The sequence below is a fragment of the Pipra filicauda genome, unplaced genomic scaffold (genome assembly GCF_003945595.2).
Source record: "Pipra filicauda isolate LSUMZ 115617 unplaced genomic scaffold, ASM394559v2 scaffold419_size605101_pilon, whole genome shotgun sequence".
Lineage (NCBI taxonomy): Eukaryota > Metazoa > Chordata > Aves > Passeriformes > Pipridae > Pipra > Pipra filicauda.
The window spans coordinates 323,779-347,422 of NW_024104553.1; the positions used below are offsets into that span (position 1 = coordinate 323,779).

Consider the following 23,644-nt stretch of genomic DNA (forward strand, 5'->3'; position numbering starts at 1 on the left):
GTACCGGGGAGGCTCTGCACGATGACGCCGGCGAGCCCCTCGCCTCGCGATGGAGGCACGGGGGGTCCGAGCCTGGCACCGGCCGCGGGACCCCGCTCCTCCCGACCCCGCCCGGTTTCCGGTGGCTGCCCCTCCCCCGGAACCCCTCCCGCCGGCGGCGGCGGGCGGGGCGGCAGCGGCATGGCTGGGGGCTGGCGGGCGCGCTGACTGGCGCGGCGGCGGCGAGGGGTGCGGAGGATGGCGGCGGTGCGGGCGCTGCTGGTGCTGGGTGAGTGCGGGCCGGGGCAGCCGCCGCAGCTTCCCCCGCCCCGGGAATGCAGGTCCCGGCGGCGGGGCTTCGCGCCCCCCTCTCGCGTCCGTAGCTGGGCCGCGATGCGGCTGACGGCGAGGCGGGGGGCTCCGGGGCTGAAGGAGGTGCGGCCGTCCCCGGGGGCCGAGCCTCCGGTGGTCTGCGCCCCCTCGGGTTGGGGGGGGGAGGGGGGGAGGGAGGGAGGGAGGGAGGGGGGAAGCATCGGGGCTCCGGCGCGGAGCAGGGGCTGCGTGGGGCCCTGTGTGTTCCAGCCCGGGGGCGGCTGCGCCCCCGCCCCGCGCAGCCCCGGGAGCCACCGGGGCGCCTCGCCCGGCTCTCCTTCCCCGGCGTGCGCCGGCTCGCCCTGCTCGCCCGCCCGCTCCTATGGGGGAGCGTCGTGCCTAAATCCACAGGGATGCAAATGCGCCAGACATTTGCCGTCTGGGAGATGGCGAGCAGGCACTCCCGGAGCAGCCGCGCTCCGGGGAGGGCTCCCGGAGGCCCCTCTAGCGAGGCTTGGCCCCGACCTGCGCCCCTCCGGGCTCCGTGGAGAGAGCTGAGACTGGGAAGGCTGTTTGTGTGCAGTGGTGGGTGGTTTTCCTATGAAATCTGATCAGATCAAAACTCGAGAACAAACAGTGGGTGCGCGGGGGGGTTCCACCCGTGGAGATTGACCTCCCGGCTGCTGGAGGGGTTTTGTCCCTTGCTGAGCGCATCTGGATGAGCCCTCTCCCCCGCCCCCCGTGCCAACCTCCATGCCGTGTAGGGTGTGAGCCAGCCTCCCTGCCCTGCCCTAGCTCTGCGGCCCGTTGATTTGCCTGGCTGCTTGCTTTTCACGTTGTCCAACTCCAACTACAAAGCCCAGACCCACCTTCCCTCGCTCTGCTCCATGGTGTTTCTCCCCCGCTGGCCTCTTAGCACCGTTTCCCTTGTCTGAGGAGCCCAAGGTCTTGGATGTGGCACGAGAGCCGCAGGGGCTGTGAGCTGGTTTTCAACCTGGCTTTGAAAGGTCCCACGGCTGCCCCATAACAGAGCACTTTGTCTCTTCTCTTTGGAGCCCTGCAGATGGGGAGGGTCCTGCGTGCTGCTAGTAGCCGTTTGCAGTCCTTTCTGTCTCACTGTGTGCACAGCTGTAGAGTTTGCTTTCCAGTTTCTGCTGCAAAATCAAGAGCAATCTTAGTTTAGCACTTGGGTAGGATACTGCCTCTGAGGGAAAGATATCTGTAGCTTCTGCCCTTCCATATCTGGAGGTGTGGCTGAGCCCTGCTGCCAGGCGGTAAGTATTGTCCAATTTACAGCTGATAAGCATGAAAAGCAACGCTTACTTAGCTGATTAGCACCGTGATTGCAGAACGTCTTGGCAGCCTTCTGGGAAGGCTGTTTCTGGAGAGGGAGTGCATGCTTAGCTTGGGCCCTGGATTGAAGCCACAGGGCCCTGTGAACCTGCCACAGCATTCACCTAGCTGCCAGCAGGCCACTACCGGCAGCTGGGATGTGCAGACCTGCTTGTGAGGGCTGTCGGTTGCCTTTCCTACCAGCACACTCCGCTCTACAGTTGCTGGAGTTTCTGTGTGGCTCCAAGCATGTACAGTACTCCTTGTTTCTCTTGCTGAGCAAGACCATGTCCTGCAGCACTGGGAGGAACATGCTGCTGTTGGGCTCTCAGACACTAAAAAATCTCAGATGGTGAAACATACTGTTTGACATCTAGGTTTTTATAGGCTAGTGGTAAGTTTTGTGGGCTGCAAGGCGTTGTCTCCCTTTGCCTGTAGATGCTGTTTGGAAAGAGCACTGGGCAAAGACCTGTGAGGCGTGGAGGCTCATGCAGGTCCTTTGCCATGTGTTTCAGAAGTGCTCGGTGCCTAGACTGCTGGTCCTTGTTCCTCCATTTCCGTTGTTCAGTGAAGCTGTGATCTTTCTGGCAGTGGCACTGCACCATGCCAAATGTGTGCTGACTTAGGCTGGAACATCTGGTTGAAGTGCTAGCAGAGGAAATATTTGCTGAGTCAACTTTTCTTTGAAGCGAAAAAAAACCCCAAAAGGTTGATTTTGTTCTGGAAATGCCTCCATGTCCTGTGGTGAGCTCTGTGTTTCTGTATGGCAGTACTTTTCTCATGTTTGCTAGCAAGCCTGGTCTTAAAGAAGAAAATTTCTGAAGACGGTAATGATCCGATCCCCCTTGGGACTTGGCTGTGTTCAGATGGGGCTCTAGGCGGGCTGGAACCCTGATGTGGCAGGAGCTTCAAAGGCATGGCAGCTCCATAGTCGTGGCCATAGGCACTTCTTTGTCTGCACAGTGGGGTCTTGAACCACTGTGAGCTGGCACTGATCAGAGGGTTGTCATGTTCTGCATCCTTTAAAGATGTCCTCTGAGCTCTTAATTGATCTGGAATGAAGCTGTCTTCTAAAGGCAGACGGGCAGACGTTTAAACTGCAGCAAGCACCCTGTATTTAGTTGCATGCTGGGTAATGAACACTTGCCGATTTAGAATATGTTTCCTCCCAGTCTGCTGAATACCTCTTGCTCAAGGGAGGCAAGTGGATGGCAGCTCATATCTGCTAGTAGGTCAGATGCTTGGCCAAGGGCTGGTCCATGTTGCATCCAAGCAGATAGGCACGTGTCCTAGGAGAGCAGGCTGCACTTTCTCTAAAGGCCATGGAGCTCAAGGGGAATGGAGAAAAGAAGGTAGGAAAGGGGTAGGAAGAGAAGAGCCTGGCTTTGGGGCAATGGACAAGAATGCAAGGGCCAGTTTGGCTGTAAGCGATAAGGCACTTCAAAAAGATCTGAAGGCTGTGAGGCCTGGTTACAGGTATTTGCTAGAGGATCTTTACACTAATATTTTTCTTGCCTTCATTTCAATTCATCTGCTATTTAAGTTGCAAAGATCAAAGCTATATTCCAGCAAGCTAACGTGGACTTAAGTAAATAGCTGGACTAGTACACCTCTTTCCAGTGAATAAACACTCTTTCCTCTCTGAACATTTTCAAGCATACCTCTCATGCCTGGAATGCAAAATATTTCACATTAACAGTGAGTGTTTCCACTACTTTCGATATTTGGGAACTTGGAACAAATGCTTATTTAGCAGTGGACAAATTTAGGTACAAATGTGCTCTTTGTGAAGGCAGTTGCTGCTGCGGTGTTTGCAGGGAAATTCCCTTGAGACTGGGGGACATGTTATTGTTTGTTCAGACCACAAGGAGCAGTTCTCGTTCTCCTAACGTGGTCTCGTGGGTTGGGACAGGCAGCTCTTTGGAAGCCTGGAGGGCAGCAAGACCAACAAGATGTTTGGCAGATGCACAGGAACATTCTTCTTGGTGAGGTTTAAGTTGCACAGGGTGTTAACTTTGGGTTTGGTGGGGTTTGCAAAGGCTGTGAACCAGCACAGTGGATTTTGCTGTGTAAGTGAAAGAGGCAGGGCCACAGGTGGGCCTTTGGCATGGCAAATACCTCCTGGAGAAGGCTGATAGTGCCTGATGTGGGAGAAAGGCAACTGTAGTGTTTTTTACCTTTATAAGAAATCAACTGTGTCTTGGGGGAGAGAGGAAGGAGAGATGGAGAAATGACGATTTGACAGCTGACCGAAAGAAAGACCAGCATATTGGTAATTGGTCCTCAGTGTACATTTCAGCATGGCAGAGGTGCCAAGGTGAGTGGTCTGATTCCATGTCAGGCTCCTTGCTTGGAAGATGTTGGAAGGTGTCATCTAAGAGCTACTTGTAAATGCTTTTTAGTCTGTTAGAAGAGCAGATGTTGTATTGCACAGTGGGGTTAAAAGGCTGTGCTGTGAATGTAGTGTACCTTATGTGCTGGTTTGCCTGAAATAAGCAATCCCACTGCTGGACATGGAAGAATTTGTTCTCTGAGAGAGACCTTACAGGAAGGAGGTAGGGATGCTGCAGATTCTCAGGCTTTTCATATGGCTGCTGCTAGAGCAGCAGCCACTCTCTGGGCTTTGCCATAGTTTGGAGGCTCTGCATGTAGTTCACGTCTTGTTCCTCATGTTCTTGTGAGCTTTCAGCAGTCCAGAAACGTTGTGCATCTCTTGCATTTTTAGGGAGGTTGTTCTGAGGGAGTTGCAAATAAGACAGGGGACCCTGGGGTCTTTTAGAAACCTGTTTGCTTGCTTCCTAATGCCAAAGCTATTGAACCACAGCACAAAGAAGCAAGCACATTGATTTTGGAGGATGTGGCCAGTTCAGAGTCCTGTACTTCTACCTCCTTCATCCTACCAGACCCTGTCAGGATCTGCTGTGCTGGTTGTGTTGATGAGGTGTCAGCTCTCTCCTTTTCCCCACCTAACACTGTGGGATCTGATCCAGAGGCTGCTTTCCTGCACTGCTGTTGGGTGCTATGTGAGGGAGCAGTGTCCAGTCACCTCTCAAGTCATACAGGGCCAGCAAGTCCACCTTTGCACTACAATGGGAACTGTTGCTCTTGCTGTTTGGTTTAGAGGGCAGGTGGTGTCCCTATAAAAGGACCAGACTGAAGGATTATCATTCTGGAGAAGAATGATGAAACCATTTCCTGTTTCACTCTTCCTGTGCTTTCTGAACATATATATCACTGTGCAGGCAGTAGAAAGCAAAAGAGGCTTGCAAGGTATGTTGTTATATGGATATAGGTTAGTCTGGGAACTAGACCAGAATCTAGCTTTGCAGGAGGCACACAAGTGTCTGCAGTCTCAAGAAGTGAAGTACTGGAAGAATAGATGTCTGGGGTTTCTTCTGGAAGTGGGCAAAGGCTGGTTGTAGTCCTGTGGGCTCTTAAGGATGGAGGCACATTCAGTGTTTTTAGCAGCTGCAGTTCTCCATGTCCAGGCTGTGGATCTGGGTGCTGCTTGAATAGAGGTTGAATAGGTTTGTCCAGTATTTCGTCTTGCCTCTGCTTTGGTGTGTTGCAGCACGGTGAGGATGAACCCATGCTAACCCGTCAAGGCAAGCACTCCATTTCTGGTTATTCCTTTGTTCCAGGGAAATACTTGGCAGCAAGTGCTGTTCTGTGTTTACCTGTGTCTCCTTTTAATCTGTGCAGCCCTTGCCGAGTAGCTGTGGAAGATCTTCAAGCCAAACACAAGTGGTCTTTGTTTCAAAGCATCAATTTGTGTTGGCAGCCAGGTCTGCAGCGCATGTGCTTTTCATTGACTGCTACTCCGGCTCCATTTCTCACTCTTGCCAGCTCTTTTTTAAATTTAATACAAAAATGTTTTCCCTGATCTTAAAAGGTTGAGCCGTACAGTACTTCTAGTCTTAATTTAAGCCTTGCCATTTTCAGGGAAGCAGTCTGTTCTGTGACCAGACAGAGACTGCTTCCCTCTGCTCTGAGAAGTAACTAATACATGTTCTCTGATCAACAAAGAGAGGCAAAGGGGGACTTCAGAGTGGTTTGCAAGTTTCTGAAAGCCTGTTCTGTGTGCCTGGGATGAGGAGTTTGGGTGTGCCTGCCCAGCTCTGACCATTCCTGAGCTTGCTTGTCTTAGAGTAGTTTGGGAAAGTTGATGGGTAGGTGCTTTTGTTGATACTCTTTGCAGACTGTTACTGCCTGAGACTGCTCCTTTTATTTGATTAGCTTTCAAAAATCCATTCTCTGTTCTCTGATTTTGACCCTCTGCAATTGTTTTCCAAAGGCTTCTCTTGAAAATGCATTCTAATCCTTAAAAATTGTAGGTGACATCCAGGTAAAGGCCTATGTCGTTACTTAAAACATTTCTGTTGGTAGTGAACAGGTGAATGCTGAGGCGTTCAGATGCCCCAGAGAGCAGAATGAAAGCTAGCCAGATCCAGCTGCAAAAGTCGGGATGGAACAGCGCAGTGAGGAGTACTCTTGAACTCCTGTCCCCTTGCACAGCAGGTCCACACAGATTGTGTGTCTGGAGAGGAGGCATGACTGTTTTTAAACTGATGATTCCTTGTGTGAGATGGTGCTTGCCAGTGGGATACCAATGGTCTGTCTTCTCCTTGTCAAATTAAGCTGTGATTTGAATGGAGCGGGCAGGAAGTTCAGCGTTTGTGGATTGCAGTGTGCACAGGGCCCCTGAGTGTGCATGAATTCAGTCCACCACTGTCAGATGGTCTGGACCTCTGTGAGGTTGGGATGTCTTGGATTGATGCTTGTATTGTGCAGGATGATGAATGAAGAAAACTGATTCAAGCAGATTTCTGTCTGGAAAGCGGCATGACGCATTTGATTTCAGGGCATGAACTTTCCCTCTCTGGAAGGAAAGATGTTGCATGCTGGGAGAAAGCGGTGACACGGGGTTGCTGTGTGTGCTGGGAGCTAGTGCAGAAAGGGGCTAGGGCTTAAGTGAGTGAGGATTACAAGTCTACTTGTATTTCAGCCCCTGGTTAACCTCTGTTCAGTTCCTGGGTGACTTATCTCCCAGGAGACAGCAGAGTCCATGAGTGCTGTGCACTCGGACCTCAGTGCTAATGGCAGATGTTTGTTTCCAGAGTAGCTCTAAAGTGACAGGCTTTATAACTTTTCCTCTCCTGTGATGCTGTTGTGAAATGAGGTTTGTCCCAGCATCAGAATTTTACACCTGAATGCAGCTCAGGCCACCCTGAAGAGCAGCCAAGACAGCGCCCTACTGCTGTTGATTTGAGCACACTGGCAAGTTGACTCTGTCCTCCGTCCCCCAGAAAGCCAGAGGAGTCTGTCCCCAGAGCCATGGCACGTGAAGGCCGAGTACCGTTCTGGCAGCAGAGGGGTGGCTTACATGCCTCTGGGCAGCCCTATAGGGGGTTGTCCTTGCTGTCCAGTGATGCACAAGATAGGCATGGTATTGCTTAAGACCAGCTATGAATGCTCTCCTCACTACAGTTGCTCATTGGCTTCTTGAAGAGCACAAAGGCTTCTTGGAAGCCTTTGATTCAAACCATACAGTGGCTCTCTAAATGGTTAAAGGCAGGACAAGCTGTGGCTTGCAAGTTCCTTTATTGCTCTCCGTGCATTGTGCTTTGGTGTGTGTCCTGCCTCTGCCGGGCCAGCCCATCACTCACGTGGCACAGACTGATGGGTGCTCCATTATGCTGGCTCTGTTGGAGTTGCTACAGTGCCTGTATCTGTGGGAAGTTTTCATGGGAGGAAAGGTTGTGGCTTTTGTCTTTCCCAGCAGACAGGACTAGAGAAGATAAAGACAGACAGTCTTGTAGGGTGCCACACAGGGCAGTGCATCCAGTGCTCCTTATCTGTTCATGGGAGCATAGATGGGTCTGTGCTGCTGAGGACAAGTAATTTAGTTACCTCTGCAGAGGGGCCAACACTGGAAGTCTCCTTCAGCAGTTGCAGGAATTCTGCAAGTTGTCTTGGACCGAAGAAGATAGCTTCTTATGAGTTACTTGATGTTCTTTGTTCCTATCCATCCGTACTGCCTGCTGTAAACGCTGTGAGCCTGGGACACATCTGGGCACCTGGCAGGTGCTGTGGGAGTGGCCAGTTCCTGGGCTGAGCCGCCTTCTGTAGCAGTGAGATGGCAGTGAGATCTTGTTTTGTGATCACTCTTTCCTCCAGCTAGGTTTGAACAGTTCTGTATCCACCATATTCCAAGCTAAAACCGAGCTCCAAAGGCAACACGTCTGTTGCTTTTTTTTCTCTGCTGAGTTCACTCCTGATGGCTCTCCCTGATGTTTTGTGTGTGTGCTTACAGCCTTCAGATATGTAAGTGGAAGAGCTGCTGGCTGGGCCCTCACCAGCATTGACCCTCCTGCCCGGGTCCTGCCTCTGTCTTGCTGCCTTGTTCTGGCCCAAGTGCAGCTGTTCCTTTTCCAGTTGTGCCTCCTGTCTCCCCTGATTCCTCTCCTCTATCCAGACCCACCTTAGCATGCCACATGCTCCCTTCTCAGACTTTACTGTTGCTTGGTTTCTCTCCAATGTCTGCCTCTGGGCACTGCTGTTTTGCCAGGTGTGGCTGTGGCTTTCTCATCCCATCCTGAGATTGCCTTTGTCTCCTTGAGCCAGGCCCCCAGTTCACTCAGGCTGGTGATAAATCAGAGCAGAGCTGCGCAGGGCTGCTGAGATGTTCAGGTGGATCTTGGAAATCATAAGTCTTTTTTGACAAGAATTCTTTCTCTTAGCTGAAGAAATATCTCAAAGCCACGTGGCCTGAAGCAGAAACCACTAATCTGAATGGTCAACATTTTGGCAAGGAAATAACAAGTGTCATATTGGGCATCGTTCAGCATCACATTTTGTTTCTGTGGCCTTGCTGGGATTTGGCCCTGCCTCTCACTGGCTGGAGATACGTTCCTGCAGACAAAGGCCTGTCATGGGTTTGATGGAGCAATCCATTTTACCTGGGTTGCTGAGTGGCCACAGTGATCAGCCAGGCACCTGCAGATATTTCAGCACAACTTCTTGCTCTCCAGGACCCGTTGTTGGTTGTCTGTTGCCACAGTTTGTGTGCTGCCTTGGCATTTAATCAAATGTCCAGGTACTCTTCACACTGGTAGATTAGTAGCTGTCCAGTAAGAATTATTTGCTCTCCAGATATATTGGAAATTAGCTTTTTTGCCACAATGGAGGAAAGCGCTTGTTTTTCAAGGAGATCTGGTTAGCATGAATTTCTGTCTCAGTGAGTCTGTTATAGCCAAGCTTTTCTTTAATTTGACACTGGAGCTTTGCATTAGATCTATTTAGTGCAAGTGTTCTGCTTGGTTATTGATTTGTAAAATATTCCAGAAAGTGTCCTGCTTGCATATTCTTCCCACTCAGTGACTTTTTTCCATTTTTAGCAGGGATAATGTAGCAATGTCTCATAGAGAAGCTACCTTTTAATTAATATTGCATGAGCAGAGGAAATATTAGCTTCTCTGTCTGCTTTCCTATATTTATGGCTTTTAATATAGATTCATAAATGGCTTTAATGAAAATAAACAAGGAGCTGTTCTTCTCTGTGCCCTCTTTGCTTTCAGAGATGATACTGCAGGTTCAGCCTCCCTGGTGATGCTTCTCCCAGGAAGAAAGGTCCTGGACAACAGTGCTTCCCTGCACAACTGTAAATGATGATTGTGAAATAAGGCTGATCTTCAGCTTTCCAGGAATGAAAAGAGGAGGATCTAGGAGAAATCTGCAGACCTTAGGACTTAGTGGGAGACAGATATGGGGAGTTGTGGATGATATTTTGTAGCCAGGAAGCAGTCAGTGCCACATAGATGCAGGCAGTATTTATGAACTAGTGTTCCTGAAACACTTGTGAGAGTTGACACAGAAATCATACAAACCCAGTGGGAAGCCCTGAGCAACCAATCCATCCTCTTCAAGCTTCAGAGGCAGCCAGAAGTCAAAACTCAACAGTGCAGAGCCCATATAAACAGGAGAGACACGAATGCAGCTAGTGGAGTGAAGCCTATTTGAGGTGTCTCCTCCGTGCCTTTTTGTAGCAATTTTTAGTTTGCAGCACTGTGGTGGCTGCTAGGAAAAGCTCAAGTGAATTTGTTGTGAATGCCTCTTCTGGGAGCTTCTTCTCTTCCTATGGGAGGGGAGCAAACAGGTTAAACCTTCAGTAAACCAAGTGGCAAAGCAGGATGCTCCAGAGACCCACTCACCTCCAGTGGGACCCACAATGCAGTTGTGCTCTGTGGGGAGTGCAGCGGCAGGATTGCTCCTGATCTACTGGTGTATGTGGCATTTCCCAACCTCTGCCTTCTCCTTGCTCCTGGGAAGGCAGAGTGGCTGAGAGCATGCTTGTGAGTGGGCTATAGAGAGGCAGCAGCATGAGGGGGTACACATCCCTGCAGCAGTTGCCAGTGCATGGATGTAATTTTCAAGACTATGGTACTGGATGAACCATTTCTCCCATGAGCTGTAAGCTGTCTGGAGAGCTTGGCCAGCTGGATCATCTTGGCTTCATGGCAAATCCATCTGAGCCTCTACAGGCAGATAACTAAGGGAAACTTAGCTGTAAATATACTGCCATGACCTGGAGAGAGATTTAAAATATTTATCCTAGAGCAGAGCTTGGGATATAAATAAGCTCCCTGTCTGTTTCCCTGCACGCAAGGCTCAGAAGTGCAGCTGTCCCTTTGTCCCCAGCTCTGGGAGTCCTCTTTGGGACTGGCAAGTTGCTCATGGATGTCCATATGGATAGTGTAAACATGTAACTGACAGCAAAATGGAGAGGGTATTTGCGCTAGTGTAGATGTGAGTTCTTCACTGCGCTTTCTGTCCCCTTGTTGCCCCCTCCCTCCCCAGCTGCTGTCCCTGCACTCAGGGTGTTTGTGGAGTTTGTTGGTGAGCTATGTCTTGAGGTCTGCCTGGGTAGGGTTGTAACCCTCTCACTTGGCCTCCTGAGCAAGTACGATCTGCAAGACATCGGATAGAGTGTATCCAAAGGCCAGCAGGGGTTTGGGCGGTACTGGGGAGGTTTTGATCCTTCCAGTGGCAGCACGCAAAGAAGCAGCTCGCACAAACACTTTCAGTGCCAAATATGCTTTTTTCTTCAACAGTCAGCCCTGGGAGAACAAAGAGGCCTTGCTGGCAGGAGTGTGCCATGCCCAGTCCAGCCTTGGCTCAGGTGCTGAGTAGTCACCGTGCTGTATGGAGAGGACCTGGCTCTGACAGCAGCTTTGTCTTTTCCTATGATGTGTTGATGAAGCAGCTGTCTTGGCTTGCAGGCCCCATGTGCATGCTGCTTCTCTTTGCACTGCTTTCCTTGCCCTGGCCTCTTCCCACCCCCATCCCCTGCCCTTTTGTCTCTGCAGCCTGAGTTTCCATTCTCTGGGGTGGCTGGCTGGGGCTCCTGTTTGCTGAAGGGAAGTGCCAGACAGTTTTATGGAGCTTCTTCTGGTTTTTCCTGTCATCTGGAATGGTGTTTCAGCTGGAACAGGAAAAACGTAAAGCCCTGGCCAGAAGCTCCATCCACACACACAGTGCTGTTATGGGGGAATCCCTCTTGGCTGGGCTTGGGATGGCAGGAACAACGTCAGCCTTTGGTCCTCAGCCCAAGGGAAGGGATGTGAGGATGGATCAGGAGGTGCTGGCCCCAGCTACCACGGGACGAGCTCTGAGCCACACAGACCTTGTGGGTGCAGCAATGCAGCCTCATTGCCACAGGTCCTCGCCTCCAGCTCCGGGGCAAGGATTGCTGAGCCAGCTCTGTCGCAGCTCTTTCCTGCTGGCAGGACCTGCCTGGCTGTTCAACACCACCAGGCTCTCCTCTACCATCAGAGGAGTTTTGCTTGGTGAAGACCTTTGCATTCTCACATGCCCCATTGTGGGGCACTGCACAGGAAGTGTGCGGTTCGTCCTAGCTCCACTTGGCATCTGTCTACCATGTTTCCTGTAGTGGGAGAAAAGTGCAATATCTTTGCTGTGCTGGCCAGAGAGCTTAGCCTTCAGATCACTGTGTCTCCAACCTGCCACATGCTGCCAGAAGCAATCATCAGCTGTTTATGAGGAAGCCAGAGAATTGCTCAAAGGCTCAGAGCAAGCCTGGGAGAGTCAGTTGGCAAGAGTGGTGGGTGCAGCAAGCCTGCAGTGGTGCTGAGTCACCCTTGAAACATTTGTGTTTCTCACTGGGGCTTGGCAATGCAGCTGGCGATGTCTGCTTGGGAGCCTTTGGCTGATGCACCATTAAAGATGGTTTCATTGAGCCAGCAGGATTCCCATCTCCTGCACTGGGCTTGTGGTCTTCCTGTCTCACTTATTGCTCTCTCTCTGTTTATCTGCTATGAAGATGTTGTCCTGGTATTTCTGGGAGTCCCATGGCCACCACTGCCTGTGCTGCTCAGCACACGGGCACAGGCCCACTTGCCTGACCAAAGCAAGCCTCCTTCTCCATAAGCCAGAAGCCAAGTGGTGCAGACAGCTGCCAGCATGCAGCTGTGCCCTGAATGTTTGGGCAGGAGAAGTGGTGGTCTAGCTACCAACTCTGCCCTGTTCCTCTCCCAGCTGCATGACCACAGCACTGCACTCATGGCTTGGGCTGCTTCTCTGGGCTGGGGGCTCAGGAGGGGTACCTGGGCTTTTCTTAGGGGCCTGGGACCACACAGTGGCCTCAGTGGCCCATCAGAATGGCATCCTTTTCCTGGGTCCAGACATGTCTCCATGGGGAGATGCCCATGCCTCCTCTTACAGGGGTTGCCAGGAGCACGGGCGGTAGCCCTGTTGCTCGGAGCGGTGCCAACCTACTCCTAGGGCAGACAGGGAGCTCCTGCAGTGCCAAGGCCAGTTGTTCTGGTTCAGCAGCCCCAGCTGTTTCAGGGAGCCAAGGAGCTTGGCTACCATGGGGACTCCCCTCTCTTGCTCCAGTTTTTTCCTGTTTGAGCAAGGTGCTATGATGTTGTGAGAGACTGTAGGGCAAAGTGCAGCTCAGCCCAGACGTCCTCCATAAAGACCACAAATGAATCCAGCAACCTTGGAGACAAAGTGCACAGCATGGTGTCTGCCCTGCCAGCTTGGTTAAGCCTGCAGTGGAGTATTGGTTGGCAGCAGCCCTGCTCTGCTTGAGAATGAGTAGGAACCTCTCGAAATATTCCCATCACTCTGTGGCTGCAGAGTAGCACCCTTGTTTGCTGTTCTTGCTCATTGCCAAAGCAGCAGCTAGTTCTTGCCCCAGACCTCACTCCCCACTACCGCCCCGTCCCTGACTGCAGAGGGTATCATCATGTGCTGTTGCTTTGGGGTGGCTGCTGCCTGGCTTTGAGCACACAGGGAGGCAGGGTCTCTGCTCACTTCTGGTGAGGGTGAAGGCAGGGAGCTATGAAAGTTAAGGGCTGCAGAGCTCCTATGGCAGAGTTAGGAAGCTCTGTTTGGAATGGTCTTGCAAGAAGGAAGCCGGAGGGATGTGTGGCTGGGGAGGGGGCTGGGATTCACAGGGTCTGGGCTGAGGAAGTAGAATGTAAGGAACAGAGGCAGGGAAGCCCCAAACTAGTTTGAACTGAGTGGGCGAGTGAAGTCAGTGCCAGGGTCTATCTATCCTGACATGTGCTGGAACAATCAGGAGGAGTCTGCAGCTGGTTACCTGGGCTCACTGTCCTTGTGGTGAGCTTTTTTTCTCAGTTATACTGGTCTTTTCTCCTGCAGCAGGTGTGTGAGTAGGACCTGCCTGCTTTGGGACTGGAGCTGTCTGTGGCAGCAAGCTCTTCCCATGGCCCAGCTGTACTCCAGTGCATTACTGTGAGCTCTGCCTTAGTGTCTGCTCCAGCAATTGATTTACAGTGTTCAAACCGCAGTGGCTTTGTTCTGGTTTCTTGTGATAATTGCTCAGAAGCTGGGCTTGGCCATTCCCATGTATGGGATCCTGGGCCTTGAAGGGCAGGGATCCCCCACAGCTTGGAGCTTCTTTGAACAGTTCTGGGGAGGCTAGTGGGAATTGTGCTAAGTGGTTGCAGCTTTTTTTAATTTTCTTTTTTAATTCCCTGCCAGTTCTAAAGCTTGGTTTGAAGGGCAGAATTGGCTTCTCAATGTTTGCTTGGTTGTGCTCCACCTAGAAAGCAGTGGAGAGAGATGTTGTGGACTACCTGAAGTGAGCTCAGGCTGCAGTCCTGCAGCAGAGCAATTGTCACTTGTTGGTAGGCCAGCAGCCAAGTTGTTTCCAAACAAAGGCTTACTTGTGCCATAAGTCATAGGGCTCCTGGTGGGGTCCATGAAGGTGTCCGGGGCCTGGGCAGATGTAATCTTGAACTGGCACACAGGAATGGAGCTGAGGAAAGAATGGACCAGTCTCAGTTTCCATTTGGGACCCAAGCAAAACAGGCAAGTACTGTGGGATGAGCAGCTGTTAAAGGATGTGGATGTCTCTGTGCTTTCTTTGATTCTGGGTTGTTTTTCCTCCGGATCAGTAAATCCAACCTGGAAGACTGTGTATCTGGGTGCTTTGCAGTTGAAATTTTGCTCACAGAGGCAAACGGCTGTGGTACAGGCTGATTTGATGTGACCATCCGTGGAGGAAGTGGGAAGAACAGGATGGTTCTTCCCATCCTGTGTGGTGGTGTGATAACTGGCATGAAGCGGTGGTGTGCAGGCATCGTGTCTCCTGCAAATCTGGAGCAACCTACCACGAAAGGGAGAGGTTTGGTGGTCATCTGAGCAGACCCACACTCATAGCAGAGCTGTTGGATCCAGATGCGTGGTACAACTGTTGGGACATATAGATGATGTTTTCCCAATTTCATCATCATCTTGATCTCCTGGAGCTCCTGGAGCCAGTTCCTTCTGGCTCACGAAGCCAAAGTCAGCTTTGGCTCTTGCAGAGCATTTCTTGGAAATGCTGCTTTGTACCCACGATTGTTTTCCTGGGTGCAGTGAGATTTTGTTTTTACTTTTAACTGTAAATGGGAAACAATGTAGATTTAGAAGGCTTAGATGATGGGTGCCCAAAGACTTTCCAGATGTTGGGCTTGATCAGACCGAGTCTGCCATGTTCAGAGCTCCTTGCCTGAATGAAACCCTTTCCATCTGGCTTGTTGGGAGAGAGTGGTTTATTGCAACTCTATCCATGTGAGAGGCTTTCTCAACTGGAACCTCTTGCAGAAAGGAACATGCTGGTTGGAAATCATTTGGAGATGCTAATATCTCTGGGTGTTTGGCTTGGCTGCTGTTTCCACGGTATCTGCTGAGCAGTGGAATAAGCTGTGTGTGGAGCAGGCGTGCTCCGAGCAGCTGCTTTATGTGGCTATAGGGACCAGCCCACAGGGCAGGGGGTTGCTCATGTTATTAAGCATTCATGATTTCTCTTGCCACTTCTACAGCTTCAGCTGGTGCAAATGAGCCTCCTGGCTCTGTGTTTGTGACCAGGAGGGAAGGGAGAGCTGACCCATGTGTTGTTCCCAGTTCTGGCATGCCAAAAATCTGCTTTTATAGGAGCATGTTCATAATGAACTGTGCCAGGAAACACATGCATTGCTTGAGCCATGAATGGGAGGTCTGTATGGGGCCCTGTGCTCACTGAGAGCCTCGCAGGGACAAAGAGCAGATGCTGGCATGCATTGCTTGCTCTGTAGCAGTCTATAATGTCCTGTGGGCCCCAGTGGATGGGGAGCAGGAGATGGGATCAAGATACTAAGTGCTTGGCTGGTCCAGTGGTGGCAGAGAGGGCAGGAGAAGAGGCCGAGTGAGTGGTTTTACTATGTGCTGCTCTTTGGGGCTCCCCTGGTCTAGAGTGGAGGCTGGGTAGGAAGGAGCCCGAGCACTGCAGGCAGGCAAAGAAGTGCTGCTGACAGCTTAGGATGATGATTGTGGATGGGGATGAGAGAGAACGAGAGAGATGTGTGAAACCCATTGGGCCCTAGGTATCCTATGGACAGTGTGACTGTGCATCCTGTGCCTGGCTGCCACAGGAAGAAAAGGCTGTCAGGTGAGAGCTGCAGTCCTGAGCGTTAGCAGCTCTTCAGTGTCTGGACTGGTGCTCCCCTGTAGGAGCTGCTGTCAAGCCTGCATGAGCTGAGCTACTGGTGAGAAGTGCACACCCAGCACATGAGGAGTTAAACCTGCCTGCAGGCAGTGCAGCCGTGTTCTGACAGGGGGCTTGGTGAGTCCTCTGGACCAGCAAGCTCAGGATGCTCCAGCTCAGTGATTTCATTGCCCAGCCTTTGGAAGCAAGCCAGGGCTTTGAACACAGAGTCTGCTGCTCTTTGATCCAAGAGTGACTAAAAGCAAAGCCTAAGTACTGGAGCCATTCCTGAGAACTTGGCAACTGAAGGAATTGCTGCCTGCAGACAGTGATGTTTAATAAATTACTCCTAAAGAAAAGACTTGTTTGATAACACTCTTGGGGAGCGTATTATTGAAACCTGTAAGAGTCCTGGATTGCAAACCCTAATACCGTCCCTGCTGTGCCTTTTGTGGCCTTGGGATGGAGCACAGGTCATGATCTTTTCTGAAAATGTGCATATGGTTGCCTTTGACACTAGACTTCTGCTGTGGCCCAATGTCTTCCTCAGAGAACATGGTAATAAATCAGTCCTGTGTTTGGGACTATCTGTGTTCCCCCCACATTGAGCTCCTTTGGGACATAGGACCTGAGTGTGAGCTTCTCAGTCTCTTCTCTCTTTTCCTTCAAGGTCTGCCTTTCTTGTGGCCCTTAGCTCTGCCTCTGAGCTTGCAGAGAGCCAGGTGATTTTTGAAGCTGTGATCTGGTTTGTTGGTTTTGCTCAGGTTTATGAGCAGCTAAACATGCTGCTGAGGGATACAATGACAGCTTCAGAGCCTGTGTCTTCCTTGCCTTGTTACGGGTTTGTGGAGCTGAGAGTGAGTGCTGCAGTGCAATATGAGTGCAGAGTGCATTAGGTCATCCAAATCTTCTGTTTCCCTTAGTGGTTGCTCATCAAAGAGGAATAGCTTGTATTGCTGCTGGATGAATTGCAGAGGCTTTGTTTCTTCAGTGGTCTGAGCAATGGCAGTGGCAGAAACATAGAGGTCACTGTGGATATGGTGGGGTAGCGATGCATTGGCAGTGGACTCCTAGGTGGCTAAAAGCTATTGCTGCCACCGTGCTTTGCTGTGGTTTGTTAATTAGCTGACACACCCAGAGTTGGTAGCTTGATTAAAAAGTGGTGAAAGTGCCTCTTAATCTTGGTCTTTCAGTTTTAGGCTGAAGGGCTGTAGCCTGGAAATGGAATTTGGGCTACTCCTGCTGTCCACCTCAAGGTAGTGGTGAGGACTAGGGTATCTCTGGCCAGGTTACCCTCCTTTCTCCCAGCTGTATCCCTGGCCTCCTTTCTGCAGCAATGTGCATTGTGTGGTTGCTGCAAGGTACCCAGGGCCTTCCTTAAGTGAGTGGCTGTACTCTTTGCTCCTTGGGTGTTGCAAAGGGCCCTGCAAGTTTGGCGAGCCAGGGGGAGCAGGCTCCCCACCTGTGTGCTGCAGCAGTGCCTTCTAATGGATCATGACATCCTTGCTGTTACTGAAAACAGGCAGGGAACAAATGTTCAGCAGTGTTTTACCAAGCTCTCTGTCTTGTTGGGTGCTGAGCTGGTGGTGTCAATACATTCAGCTCCCACCTCAGGTCTGAGACTTGCATGCTCATTGTGCAGCCCTGTGAAGAGCTGGCTCCACAGCTGTGAGCTCCCTTGCTTTGGCATGGGGCCACGTGACACCGACTCTACTTTGAGAGGCCAGACAAATGCTGGCCAGCTGTGTTGTCTGCCAGAACAGCTCCTTGGTGAAGCTGGCTGTGCCAGTATTTGCAGCTGGCTTCTTCCATTGCATCCTGGTACTTTTGGGTCTTTGTTTCCTGTAAGCCAAGTATCCCCCTCCACATCTGGGGCAGCTCTGAGACCTTCTGCTAGCAGGGGAGGAGAAGGAGAGTTCCCCTCTAGGGAGAAAGGATGGATGCAGTTTAGATGTTCTGGGCTTTGCTGTCCTGGGTGCTGCAGATGAATTACAGATCCTCTAATCTGCCATTCCACATGCAGAGTGTTAAAGGAACTGGCTTGCACATCTGGCTGAGCTGACATAGGATGAATTTTGCTGAAGTGCTTCTGGAAGCAAGTCTGTAGAGGGGCAGGCTTCTGGAAGCAAGTCTGCAGTCTCCCCTGGGGCCTGGCTGGAGAGTAAGGCTGGGCTACAAGCTGCAGAAGCCCCACAATGCTGTGCTTGCTTGCCAAACCAGGAAACCTTAAACTTGCACGAAGCCCTCTCCCAAATCCCATTCCCATGCTTTTAGTTCCTTGTTTGGTTGCAAACAGCTTTGGGATTACTCATATCCTGTGGTGTCTCGAGAGATTGGTGAGCTCTTGGGTACCAAGTGAAATGGATCCTTTCCTTTTCCCTTTCTGTCCTCTGTTCAGAGCTCTTTGGTGAGGAGGAGGTGCCCAGGAACGGGACCCAGGGCATGCCTGAGGGTTCATGGCTTCTCCCATGGGGCTAGGGATGTGGAGCATTGCATTGTGCTTCCAGCTGCCAGCTGACTTGCCTGTCGCTTCCCCAGCCGTGGCTCTAGGTGAGGGGGACGGCTGTGGACTCAGCGGGAATCTGAGGCTGTGAAGCAGCTGAGGGCTTTGTGGTTGAGGCTGCATTCCCAAGTGATGTCGTCAGGCAAGGAGACAGTGATTTTTGGATTGTTTCAAGATGTAGGTGACTTGGCCTTTCAAGCAGGGCAGGAGATGTGCTGCCTGGTCTCCTCAAGCTTAGACAGTTGCTCTGCAGTATCCAGATGGTGTTGGACTACTGGAATGTAGTCCCCAGGCAAGTGCTCATGTGGGACTGGTACTCTGATGCATTAAAGCAGTGGATGGAAAACCCAGCTTGGGTTGAGGCCTGGCTTGTAATGTTGCCCCCCATGCCCTTGCAGCCTGTAAGATGACCATGAACGTTTGGGCTTGGCACCATGGCTGGGACTCACCAGTCAGCATTCCTGGTGCTCTCAGGCCTCTTGCAGAAGGTGGGGTTGGTACTGTTACTGCCAGGCCTGTCCAGGTTGTGCCAGGACCCTCTTGTTGGCTGCAGCCCTAAATATAGACTTAGAGAGGGCTGATCTCCCAAGGCTGAGTTCTGCCATTCCACACATTTTCTGGCTGTATCTCTGTGCTTACAAAGACCAGCATCCTACAAAGGTCTGCAGTCCATGAGGTTGGAACCCGTTGCCCAGCTATCTCCATGGCACAGAGTGAGAGGACAGTGTCCATCCTGAGAGGTGAGCATTGAGACATAGGGCTGGGCAGTTTGCTGTCACCTTCTTTCCCCAGAGCCCTACAATGTCTCTGTGTTTGGGATATACCAAACCTGGTGCTTCCCAGGTGGGAACAGGAATGTGGAATCCCCCAAAATTTCAGCTCCAGTTTCCCTGTGCTAGCCCCCAGCTCTGCCATGGGTCCCCCAGATCCTTATTACTTTTTGGGTGCGTTTTCTTATAGCTCTGGCTGATGAAAAGAGCAATACTGATATATCTCTCTCTTCTAGCTCTGGAGAATGGTCCCAAACCAAAGACATTCCCAGTCTCTGCTAAGTCTGCTGCCAGATTACTGCATTACTGCTGTGGCAGCCTTTGAGTGGGTTGCCTACCATGGGGCTGGGTCTCCTTTGCCAGATGTGTGGAGAGCCCTTTGCTTCCTGGCAATCCCGTAGAGCTTCAGACAACAGTGACTAATTTCATAGAGTTCCTCACAAGTCTGTCCTGAATACGGCTTTGATAATTTAATTTATCACCCTGAAATGCTCTGCGCATGCTCAGGCTGGAACCTGGCAATGGCTGAGTCCTGGCGACACACCAAGACCAAGAAGTGAATTGAGATACACTTGGTAGAAATTTGGACTGGCAATGCAGATCTAGTGGAGTGTTTTTCCTGGGGAGCTGATATTTGCCTCCTTAAATAAATGAAATTAGTTTTGAGCAGGAGATACTTCTGCATAAAAAATGCTGTGTTCCTGCGTTCAGATCTTTGCCGTATGATCTCAGAGCCAGGATGTGATCTGAGCCTGCTCATTTCTCTGTCCATGTGCGTCCTACTGGTGCACGTTCCCTCCAGGTGATTTGCTCTGTGTGTGGGAATGATACCCTCAGGACCTGTAGGTACTAGTTCAACTTCCCTGGACTATTCACTTAACCTTTATCTATTGCTCCAACAGGAGGGGTTTGCATTTCAATTAAATATCCTTTGGGTAACACACTACTGGGTGTTTTCAAGTGTGCTGCGTTTCAACAATATTTGTCTAATCTGGCTGAAGCTTTCCTGAAAAGCTTTCTGTAGCCACAGTTGAGATGGTTTTAGGCCAGAAACATGTGCTGAGGGTTTCTTTTTCTCCCAGCCAGGGGTGGCTTGTGTCACATACATATGCAGAGGCCGAGTGTTTGCCAGAGTACACATTTGGGACTGCTGCTTGGCTTTGGCCAAGGACTGTGGCTGGCCCAGCCGTCTTGCTGGGGAAGAGCTCCGCACTGGCTTGGTCTTGCTAAGCTGACTTGGTGTTGCTGGGTAGTTTTTGAGGTGGCTCTCATTAAGGGAATAGAAAGAGTCATTTTGCTTCTTTCAGCAGCTCCCAGCAATGCGCCCCAGCCCAGATGAGCTCATGAAACCACAGCAGAAACATGCTGTTGGGAAGGTGTCCAGTCAGATTGTGCTGGGGTCGTCTTTGCTCTCCATCAGTGCTGCAAGAGTTCTCTCATCTGCCAGCTGGGGCAGTTCTTGCAGCCACCAGTGGCTGAGCCGTGCACAGCCCTGACTTTGCCACACAGTGAAGCTGGGAGGTCCTCCGACTGGTGAGTACAATAAACAGAGTAATTTTCTTCTTTATTCATCACTGGTGGAGATTGTTGACTTTATACAGGTTTTACCCAAACTCTGGTGTAATGGCATCCCACACAGTAGCCCTCTCCTTGGACAGCTTTCTTGAGCCTCTGTCCCAAAGGCCCAGGTGAGATGTAGGGGGGATGCATGAACCCTGCTTACTGCAGCCCTTTCCTGGGCCAGGGTTGTACAGCTCTTATGGGCAAGTGCAGCACTTCTCATCTCCGAACAGTGGGCCCTGGTGCTCTGGATTAAAGTACTGTGAAAAGCTGTGTCCAGCTCTGGACTTCTGATGTCTTCCACCCAAAACATCTGGACTACGTCTAGCTGCTATCAGTCTTTCCTTGCAGTCCACACCTGATATATGGTTGGGACAATGGTTTTCCAGCACGTGTAGCCAGTTCATTAATGGCGCCTTAGATGCTATCGTCAAAACAAAACACAAGTTTATGGCTCTTGCTGCACTTTAACACTTATTTATCCCAATTTACCTTGACACCTGTGCTCATTAGATGTTCATCACAGGGATTTTGCTAGAGCTGAAATGTTTGTATCCATTTCCCCAGCATGGAAAACAAGGACATAAATAGTTTCTCCTGTTTCACCAGGGAGCTGGATCCTAGTGCTTCCTGACACCTGGTAAAATCCCTGCTTCCCATGTGGGACTTGTGCCAAGCCTTCATCATGCCCTCTGTCCACAGAGCCATGTCCTGCCTGGACATGGGGCATAATGAGGCAGCTAAAACTCTCAGCTGATCAGCACTGAGGAAAATGCAATTGTGCTGTCACTGATGGGGTGAAAGCAGTTCTGCTGTTCTTTAATCTTATATTGGTAATGCCGCTGATTTAATGCTAGAAACACTATAATTTAAAATATCATGTCTTAATACCCTAATGGCATATACTTTCAGAGAGCGGGACCTCATCACAAACTCCAGCACTAGCATGACCAGTAGGCTGAGACCCCAAGAGGAGAACAAATCTGTTTCCTTCATGAGCTCTCTTAATGCACCCTGCCACCTTGCACATGCTTTGCACCATACAGATATGGTTTGATGGTCATGTGCCTGGTGCCCTGAGGCATATCCGTGGAAACAGACAGATCCGGCTCCTCTAGGTTCAAACTTGAATGGATTTGACTGTTCTGTTCCCCTTTCATCCTCTCTGTCTCTCCAAGCAGCCTGTTCTGGTATGACCTCAGCTCCTGGTGCTCTGGAGCTGTTGGACTATTGAGCACATAGCTGTGTTTGTGTGAGGTTGGGTGGTTGCTGCCCTGCTGAGTGCTCTTGATGAGACAGATCTGATGTGCAGAGAACTAGATGTGTGTACCTGTGCAAGAACATGTTCCCACATGTTGTGTCACCTTGGGTATGTGTTCATCTTGTGGTGTTCATGACACAAGTGGACAAGTGTCACAGACTGATGGAGAGGTCCTACCTTTAGGGGAGGTGCATGGTAGCTGGCGATGGAAACTTCGCTGGACGTGCTGATTTTGGAGAACAGCATGTTGATGGGACTTGGCTCAGTAGGAGACCCAAAAGATGGGACTTCGATCACTGTCTGCAGCTCTGCCATTCAGGCCACAGGTGTCAGTCTGTGACTACTCCTGGTGACCTTTAATTCTGTGAGGACAGATGGCAAATGATGTCCACCCAGGAACTGTGGGACTTAATCTCACTGAGGGCAGTCCCTTGAGAATGTTGCCTGCACACCAAAGTCAGTGACTCAGCTGTATGCTGAAGGTAGAAAGCCAGGCTGCAATGAGATCCATAATCTAGACCCTGCAGTATGTTGTTGTACGCTGCTGTTCCTGTGACCTCCCAGTTCCTTGCTGCCTCCTTCCGAATGGCTTCTTTGGGGTGACTGAAAATTAGAATTGTACCCACAGTCACACTTTGCACAGTCTGTAGGCAGGAAAGACCTCTGGGTTCTGGACTACTGTTTCCTCTGCCCCAGTGTCTTTGGGAATAGGCTTCTATGATTTTCACAATGGGAGGACTTTGTTGCTCTCTCTGTCTGGACTGTGGGGAGAGGGTTTTAGCAGATACGGGCTGAGGTGCCCCTGCTCCTGGCTGATGTGTTTGGAGCTGGGAGACTGGAGCTGCATCCTGGGAAGTAGCAGCACTGGATGAGCACCTGTGTCTATACCTTGCTGTTGTGAGAGTGGGAGAGCTCAGGCTAGCCACGTTGGAAATGTGTGGCTGGCACTGGGACACCAGTGAGCAGCTCCGCTTGGTGCTTGCACTGCGTAGCAGGCTCCAAAGGCTTTCCAGCATGGGAAGGGCTCTTGAGGCTTTCTGGAATGTGATGATCTTCAAAGCACCTCTTTTGGAATAGGATCCCTTACCCTTAGCTCTGGGTGACTAAGATGTCCTGTCAAATTGTCTCCCTTTACCAGGCTTGTATACAAACACCACACAGGAGGATCTGGCTGAGTGTCTTAAGAGAAACTGCCTTTCAGCTGGACTTGGATCTTGTTCATGTAACTTGACCAGGCAACCATGTTTTGCTTTCAGCACTGGGAATGTGCTGTTTTGACCACTTTCTTGCTCATCTTCATTCTGAGATGCTCAAAATCTGCTTGGCTTCACCCCTTTACCTGCAGAGCATGCTGCTGGGAACAGAGTCCAACAGCCATCAGCATGTGCTGAGTTGCCCTTTTTCTGCTTTCCTTGCTGTGGCCAGCTGGTAACTGTACAGAGTGCCTGCAGGGCTGGCTGTGGGCAGGCAGCAGCCAGCTTTGGGAGTGTGCTAGCGTCCCTCAGCAGCCGTGTCAGGCATTGCCTAGGCAAGTACTGGCTGCTCTGTTCCTGGGACCCTGAGATCTTGGGTGGGCTTTAGTGTGTCAAGGAGGGTTCTTTGGGTTTTCCATCGTGGTAGAAAGATGCTTCCAACCCTTCAGGCTGCTATCAGACCCCGAGGTCAACTATTGGATTTCTTGTTTCCACTTCAACTTGCAAGAGGGCTGAGTCACCAGCATAAGTTTGGGGTGTCATTCTCTTGAGCTGTGCTCCAGCAACTTCTGTGTTTATTCACATAGACAATCCCTGTTCCAGACAAGTGTTTTTCTGGGTAATTTCTGAGGATGTGTAGGTGAGACGAAGATGTAATACCAGGGAGAGAAACTTTGAGGAAAGCCTAGAAACAGTCTGTAGGTGTTTCTGATCAGGGGCAGTCTCGATGCATGGCTG

General features: G+C 50.9%; 1 protein-coding gene across 1 annotated transcript in view; it reads left to right on the plus strand.

The window, feature by feature from the left end:
* Nucleotides 1–221: 221 nt before the first annotated feature.
* PTK7 (protein tyrosine kinase 7 (inactive)) overlaps nucleotides 222–23,644 on the plus strand; it is a 37,493-nt gene continuing 14,070 nt past the window's right edge. Inside the window, exon 1 of the mRNA XM_027742855.2 lies at nucleotides 222–268. Coding sequence (XP_027598656.2) covers nucleotides 238–268 — 31 coding nt within the window. The 5' untranslated portion in view covers nucleotides 222–237. The remainder of the gene's footprint in view (nucleotides 269–23,644) is intronic.